This window comes from Cyrtonyx montezumae, unplaced genomic scaffold (assembly GCF_038088225.1).
Source record: "Cyrtonyx montezumae isolate F1298 unplaced genomic scaffold, pur_monq_1.0 scaffold_8, whole genome shotgun sequence".
NCBI classification, from domain to species: domain Eukaryota; kingdom Metazoa; phylum Chordata; class Aves; order Galliformes; family Odontophoridae; genus Cyrtonyx; species Cyrtonyx montezumae.
In genome coordinates this window covers 9,615,505-9,623,594 of record NW_027072089.1, presented here as the reverse complement: position 1 = coordinate 9,623,594, position 8,090 = coordinate 9,615,505, and the positions used below count along the sequence as shown (strand labels likewise).

The following is an 8,090-nucleotide window of genomic DNA, read 5'->3' as shown; positions in this document are numbered from 1 at the left end:
AGAAAAATCTTGAACTATAAACATACACACAAAAAAAAGTCTGTTTTCCCCAAGAGATTTTTTGATTAAAAATAATCAAACCATAGAAATCCCAGTGTAGTCTGCAGAAAGGAAATGATTACAGTAAAACAAAAACCAGAAGCTAAGCAGCTGTGATGTGCTCCTACAGCAATTCTAGTTTGCACATTATGAGTCCATGGCTTTAAAAACCAGCCTGCTTAGAAGTGTTTGCAGTGGTGTTTACAGCACCTATTGAATAACACTGCCTAATCAACAGGTAGGGAAAAAAACACCTGTTAAAGATTCAACAGTCATTACCTGTTGGGGTAAGAAATCCCTGTTAGGACATAGAAAAAAAAACAACAAAATCACCCTTAAAAAACACCAGGAACAACGAAACCCACTTTTGCAAATATTAGAGTGGAAGGAGGGAGAAAAAAAACCCCAGCATAACTTGCAAAACAATGTTAAGTATTCCAAATATCTACATTTTAAGCACTGAACATCTGAACTGTGGGTGCCAGAAGAGCGGACAGGTTTTGTATCACAGCTGACTGCACGCCAGGCTGCTTTGCTGTGAGCAAAGCCCTCTGCTCAGCTCTCCGTCCTAGAAGGCTGTGCAAGCTCAGGGATTCTTTGTTAAGGCCCTTTATGCCTGCATAGGAATTGATCCCAAGAGGCACGACCAGTACAGGAAGCACCAAGATCAGCACAAGACATGATTTCAGTTGGTCAAAGAAGCTTTGCTCTCTGATCTCAAACAGATTATATATATATATATATATATATTTAATTGAACAAAGGGGAAAAAAAGGAAAAAAAATCAACACAGAAAACAAAGACAGACCACGCAGGATATCTCAGAAGGAGAGAAATGGCTGTGTGTCATAGTTCTGATGTTTCAGACACAAGGGAAAAATATTTTCACAACTAGTTTACTGTTTAGTACCCTGTAGATACATAATATTTGACATTTATGGCAGTTTCTATACTTTATGACCTAGAATATACTTTAGATCATTAATGAAAAATAAACCCATTCAGAGGACTGGAAAATAATGTGCATAACAACTTACTTTCAAACGCAAGGTTATGATGGATTATTATTATTCTTTTTTAACTTTCAAAAATATCTGTAAGAAAAATATTATTTTACATACATATATTACACAGAAATAAAATTTGTTATGTACACATGGGTCAGTATGAAAGAAACAACAGCCAGACATATACTTGTGGTGTAGATAACCTCAGTTGTCTCATACCAGTCAGTACAACACAGACTCTCCATTCTCTTTTGGGCTTTTTCCGTGATCATTTCAGCTTTCAGCATTTAGTCATTGTACAAAAGCTGTACGCAGCCCTCCACACATGAACCCTATTGCAGTCAGATAGGAGTCGTTGCCATACTTTCAAAGCAAGGTTGCACACTTGCTTGACAGCCACACCAACATGAGTATGACTCAACTGCATATTGAAGAAAAACAGTGCAGACACCTGAGCTATAGCATTCCAACAGAGCTGGGTGTTAAATTCACTTTTGGATTTGAGCATTTCACAACCTAAAATGAGAACACAGTCATTAAGGAAACACTGCACGGTATATTTGCATAACCTTAAAAGCCACATTTCCTTTGGAAGCAAGGCTGGAGTTTATCACTGCTTTGTTCCTCTCTAGGTTGTGCAGGAAGAAAACAATTCAGATTTATTTGAGACACATTGTCAAAGTTGCTTTGTGTAGTTGATACTGGTTTTTTGATTGGTTAGAACTTCTTAATCGACAACCTTTGCTCCCAAGGGGCAGAAAGGACATGAAGTACTTGGTATTTGTGGTATAACTGTAAACAACCACAGGGAAGACTGTAGGAACAACGTTTCAAGTTTACAGCACATTAACTTGCTATTTAACTGAACTCAAGTTTACCTTCAGATTCACCTTTTTCACTATTGTGCTTTTAACAGGAAGGAATTTTGTATAAGCTGCATCCAGATCTGTTTGCTCACACACTTGCGATCTCAGGACAATGATCTGATGGTGCCCACGTGGGAGAACAGTCCAACAGCTGAAAGCAAAATTCAGGGAACATTCAAGGGAGGCAGCACTGCACCCCTCCAACCTGCTTAATGGGGCACCTACACAACTCCCAAATCATGCCCTCTCTTCTAATGCTATAGCTCAGCTGCACATCATAAAAATTAATAGAAAATAAGGAAAGACAAAGTCTCTAATGAAGAAGAAATTGCTTTGTGGTAAAGGAAGGGGGAAATAAAACAAACACCCCAACCCTCCCGCCTTCCATCCTGCACTCCTTCCCATCACAGGGAGGGAGCCCTGCTGTGCAGGACCTGTGCTATGCTCCCAGCCAGGAGACCACCTTGAGGGGTAGCTTACTGGAGATGTGCTGGTACACACGAGCAGCCTGCTTCCATAGCCTCTATGCTCACCACAGATGTCACTGGGAGCTCTGATGTTTGCTTTAGGGGAAGCCAGGGAGCCTGTAACAAGCTCCAGCAGAGCTCAATGTCTGCCTATTACAGCCTGAGCACACACTAATGCGCAGACTCCACAATCAGGATTGTGAGTTTACTCCTCCCTGGTACTGGTCAGCAATAATAACTCCTCTCTCCCCAACAGAACCACGTGCTGCTAGAAAAGGCAGAGCCCCCCCAGCCCACCTGGGTATTTCTATTAATTAAGAAAGCACCAGGCACATCAAAAGCATTTCACTGAAGTCAGCACTGATTTCTCCCTTGCATCTCCTGGGGAGCTGGCTGCCCATCCATGAAGCCTAGCACCACACAAGCAAGCAAGCAGCTCATTTCAAGACCAACCGAGCCACAACTAAAGAGAAGTGGGAAGAAAAGGGGTGACAACATCTCACACTTTCCAGATACCAACTGATTACACACTCAGACAAACATGGCCATGTCCTGAAGTTGTGTTGGCTCCTTAATAGTATTAAGTACTCTTAACTTCTGCTGATTAGTAGATGTCAAAGGCATTTAGCATCCCATAGGTTCAGGCCTACTGGCAGATGGTAGAGGGAAAGGCTGGTACAGAGGAAGGGAAAGAAGTGGGAGCAGAGAAGGGTAGAGTTGCCCTGAGTTTTATCCTCTACAATAAGTCAGTGTTTTTTTTTTTTATCATCAAGCACTGAAGGAGTTAAGCACTAAAGCACAGACACTTAATCAGCTTTCCCCCTTCCTTTCACATGTGATCTGAATGAAGCTGCACTGAAGCGGCCCAAAGGGTTTATAACAGCTCAATTTCGCAGCCTTCCGTTTTAATCCCCATCACCCAGCCCGAGCAGCATGGCTTCTACTCCACAGCAGTCCGGGCACCTGGATGGTGGGGATGATCTTCCTCCTCCTCGTCGTCCTCCTCCTCAGCAGCCTGCAGGTGGCTGGAGAGCTCCTGGATCACGGCAGCCCTACCGATCTGGTCATTTCTCCTCTTCTCCATGATCAGATCCTCCAGGCTCTGAAACTCCAACGTGTGGCTGCGCTTGTCGCCCAGCCGGATCTGCAGGCGGTAGGGCTGCTTGCCGATGCGCAGCTCCCCGCCGATTTTAAACTCCCGCTTGCCATAGCGGCACCAGGCAGCAAAACACTCCGAGTTTCTCCAGCTCAGATCCCTGTCCTTGCAGCCCACCTGCTCCAGGGCGTTGCGTACCACCGCGGCCGGGCTGAGGGGTTTGTAGCGGTACAGCTGGTTGGCAATGCGGCCCCGCCTGCCCTGGCTGGCGTCGGTGAGGAAGCTGTTCACCACCTCCAGCCTGTGCAGGTGCACAACCTGAAAATCCCCCACGTAGACCACCCAGTGTGGGTACTGGGCCTGGCACACAAACTCCACCAGGTCGCCCGGTTTGCAGCGGTTCAGCAGGTTCTCAGGGGTGTAGGTGCTCAGGTGTCCCCTGCCTCCTTCCTCGCCCTCCTCTGGCAACGCGTCCTCCTCGGAAAAGCTCTTCTGGTAGATGCACTCATCCCGGTAATAAACAGAACACTCCACCTCGTGCAGCTGGGGATCATAGGGCTGCAGGGCAGGGTGCTCACCCCCAAGATCGTGCCCCGAGTCCTGCTGCTGTTCCAGCTCGTCGTCGTCATTGGAAAAGATGTAGGAGACCCCGATCCTGGGCCCTTCATCTCTGTCCATGCCCGCTGGGTCGGCCGTGGGAACTTCCTTGTAGTTCAGATGGGTCAGCTTCTCCACCTGGTTCCCCATGCCCGCTGCAACGACAGACACGCAGCGGGGCCATCAAGGGGACAGAGAGAAAGCAGAGGGGGAGGGGGGGAATTTAGAGAACGGGGAATTTAGATCCCTCCCCCCCCCCCCTTAAATATACCTTACACTGCAACACAGCCCCTGCGAGGACTCGAGGGGAGGGATGAAGGTGGCGGCCGGACCTCCTCCAGTGCCCAGAGGCAGGTGAGGCAGCACGGCCACCTGTTAGCCGGCAGCGAGGAGGAGAACGGCACCGAACCACCGGTTAGGAAGCGGCTAAAAGAGGGGGGTGGAAATGGAGGTCCGGAGTTCCACCCCTCCCCGAGGTGAGCCTCCCCGGTCTAACTCCCCCTTCCGCCGGCACCGGGCGGCCGCAAACTTACCGCGGAGAACGGCAGCGCGGCGCCGAGCGGCTTTAGGGCTCCCGGGCGGAGGCGGCGCGGCTCCCGGGGGCGGGTGCGATCATGGCCCCCCCAGCCCCGCTCCGCGCTCCCCGCAGCAGCAGCGCCCGCAGCCGCGCTGCCGGCACCCGGGGCTGTGCAGAAGGAGCCGGGGAGGCACGGCCGAGAGGAGGGAGGCTGGATCCGGCTGCGGACGCCCCAGCGAGCGCTCAGCCCCCAGCATTTAAAGAGGCAGCTCTTTTTTTTTTTTTTTTTTTTTTTTTTTTCCTCCCTTCCGTCTTTTCCCCCCTCCTTTTTTCCTCCTCCCAGCACCTTTTTCTTTCTCCTCGCTCTACATGCCAAGCGCTCTGCTCCCCGCCGAGGCACATCCGCGGGCGGAGGTCGGACGGGCTCTCTGCGCTTACGGCTGCGCGTGCAACGCGCTCACACACCAACTCACACGCGTGCTCGCACGCGGTCCCTTTAAGGGAGCGCGGCCATGCAGCAGCCCAGCCCGCCGGTTTGGAGAGGGGTTGGGATAACCTGGAGCCGGAGTTTGCTCGGGACAACGCCAGGAAGAGACGCGAAGTCCCGTGCGCGGCCGTGGGGTGGTCCCGTTGCACCCACGGGGGGGATCCCCTCTCGAGGCTGCCGACAATAGCTGGGAAGTTGTAACACAGCGAAACCACCGAGCCCGTCTCTCCTGGGCTGACTTAGTGCCTCGCGTTCCTCCATGAGTGGAGCGTGTAATTAGTTTTATTAATTTCTTTTCTTTCCGACTTCGAGAGATCGCTCTATTTTTCAGTATAGAAGATGACGATTCTTTCCCCCTGGAGCAGCATTATTGGGACTGGTGGGAGTATTTCTCTTTTTTGCATTTTGGAGAGCACGACGCAGTATTCTGCTTTTTCATTAATACCCAGTTAGCCTGCTAGGTGGGTATTCTTCCTCTTTCCACATGCACTCGTAAATCCATGCTGTTAAAATAGACTATAGGGATAATTTATGGGAGCTAGGAGTAATGTCTTTAATTTTGTCTCATTGTCTGTTGCCTTGTAATTTATAAACCCAGCTGCACACCGCTGCTTGGAGGATTCGCTGAGCAGCGGTGAATGCAGGAACAAGCATGGGGTGCTGGGCACTGCCTGTGGGCTCAGAGTGCCATTTCCATCTGGTGATGTGCTGCTGTGGCTTCAGATACAGTCACATGGCTTGGTGTGGGGTGAGGACATGGGGAGAGGGGGATGTGTGCAATGCTTCCCGGGACAGCCCCAGTGCTGTAGCAGGTGACAGGCAGCTGAATGGGGACCTTGTGTTTTGGGTCCCTCGGTGGCTCTATTCATTTTTCATCCCAAAGAGGTTTCAGACAAGCTCAGCTATACCAGATGTGCTCCAGCCCCAGGACTAGTTGAGGAAACGTCTACAATGTGTTGAATGTTGATGTCATTTTTCAGCGCTACAGTTCTTCTCTCTCTGGGCTGCGCTGCTTGCTGGTGTAGATACAGATGCTGTTGGACAAAAGAGGCCCCTGCTCCATATGGCTTTGTAAAACTGCTCCAGTCCTGAAGGATGGGCATGTGTAAACGTGAGGTCCTGCTGGGAGGAGGAGCTGGGCTGAACATAGAAGTAGCTTTTTCATTTACTTGCATTTGTGCTGGAAGCTGTGTCTCAGCGCCCTAGCTTACTATCTTTGGAGCAGTTTTATTCTGTGACTACAACAGTTGTACAGCCCTCTGCTGAAGGCCAAGTTTCTTTTTCAGTCTGCTGCAGTGTGAGGAAAGCTGTGTCCATGCAGGGCCTCAGCACTGCCCAGAGGAACACTTGCATGTCCCTGCACATCCACATATATTTGCTGCTCTCCGTCTTTTTCTTCCTGTCTTCTTCAACTCACCCCAGTGCTTAATTTTCTGCACCTTGTCAGCTGCTTTGATCTCTTTGATCTCTTTTAGTTTCCTTTCAATGGCTGTTCCTCAGAATCCACATTGTCTGATCAATCTGCTTTCCATGATCAGAAACCTTAGGCGAGTGTTTTTGTGTCACAGAACCCATACCTAATTGCGTACTGTGCCTGCAGATAAGGCATTGGATGGAAAATCCACAAAGGGCTTTTAGTGCCTGTATATCACCTGGGCTGGTGACTAAAATTACAATTTGTAAAACTGCTGCGTGCTTAACTTCCCAGCCTTGAAGCAGCCAGCCTACATGGGCTGGGGGCTGGGGGCAGTGACGTACTATCTTGGTGAATATGCTTTTAAAGAGAGCACTGACCTCTTGCATAGCTTTCACAAAAAGGTCTTTGGTGCTTATCTGCTAAAGATAATCCAGTCTGTGGATCTTGAGTGATGGGAAGACATACTGCACAGCACTGAGCTGGAAGCCCGAGCTGCAGCAGGGCAGAGTTGAAGACACACCTCTGACCTCGCTTTGGATGTTCTTCAATTACAAGAGTGCTTGCTCAGCTAGCTGCTATTTGTAAACCAGTTGTGAGATATTCAGATCTGGGCACATGTTACAGAGGGAATGAAGTGCTGTGAACCTGGTACGGCTGTTTATCTGCAAAAGTCAACAGGGGTGTCCATGCAGAGAGTTTAGGAAAAGAAGAAAAAATATTTTTTATGCCATCTGACAGTGATAGGACAAGGGAAAATTGATTTACACCCAAAGAGGGAAGATTCAGAATAGATGTTAGAAAGAAATTCTTTACTCAGAGAGTTGGTGGGGGCTGCCCAGAGGAGATCTGGAACCCCATCCCTGGAGGCATTCAAGGCCAGGCTGGATGCAGCTCTGGGCAGCCTGAGCTGGTAGGGGGCAGCCAGACCTTGGCAGGGAATTGGAACAGAGTGAGCTGTGAGTAACCTTCCAACCCAAGACATTCTTTTATTCTATGACTGAAATAAGGTAGCTTACTGGGGTCACTGTTTGGTCCCAGTTGCTCATCCAAATTGCATAAATACTTGTTCATTCTAGGTTCTCTTGGAAGTGAATTAGTCCCTTCACAGACAAAACCGAGTTGTGGTTTTAGGGCTGGATCACTCCAGGCTGCCACCTCATTTGAGTCTCTTCAAAGACTGCAACAAAATGAGTGGACCTGCATGAGGTCTGGCTCCCTCTGCTCTGTACAACCCTCCAACACTTTCCCTGATGAATTTGCACATCCATATGTTCTTAAGCTATTGCTGAGTGCAGCAACACATATCTCCGGCTTCCATGTCGTAAAAATACCATCCTAGTGGGCTGCAACATGGCTCGTAGGATATTTAAATGCTTGAAATTTTGTTTGCCCGTAACATATACTCTAAATAGTATTTTCCCTTTCAGGGCCAAAAAAAAAAAAAAAAAGCTGCCACGGTGCAAGGCTCTTCAGAAATTTGCAGCTGCTGTGTACTCCAATTATGTATACAGTCCACAGAGATGGCTGTACCTCTTGGCTTAGTGACTGTGGGTTGTGGAAGAAGAAGGTGCATTTGTGGCAGACCCTATGGCTATGT

General features: G+C 48.8%; 1 protein-coding gene across 2 annotated transcripts; it reads right to left on the bottom strand.

The window, feature by feature from the left end:
• Positions 1-2,388: 2,388 nt before the first annotated feature.
• Positions 2,389-4,752, bottom strand: LRATD2 (LRAT domain containing 2). Of its 2 annotated transcripts, none has more exons than XM_065751701.1 (2): positions 4,606-4,752; positions 2,389-4,227 (listed from the first exon to the last, which is right to left on the bottom strand). In XM_065751701.1, the coding sequence occupies exon 2, from the start codon at positions 4,220-4,222 to the stop codon at positions 3,320-3,322; it is 903 nt and encodes a 300-aa protein (XP_065607773.1). In that variant the 5' UTR covers positions 4,223-4,227; positions 4,606-4,752; the 3' UTR covers positions 2,389-3,319. The 2 variants fall into 2 exon arrangements, with proteins under 2 accessions (XP_065607773.1, XP_065607774.1); XM_065751702.1 differs by lacking the exon at positions 4,606-4,752 and adding an exon at positions 4,344-4,413.
• Between the last annotated feature and the right edge of the window lie 3,338 nt (positions 4,753-8,090).

Bases quoted from the DNA above. Each gene is read 5' to 3' on its own strand.
- LRATD2 (XM_065751701.1), bottom strand. From the start codon at position 4,222: ATGGGGAACCAGGTGGAGAAGCTGACCCATCTGAACTACAAGGAAGTT.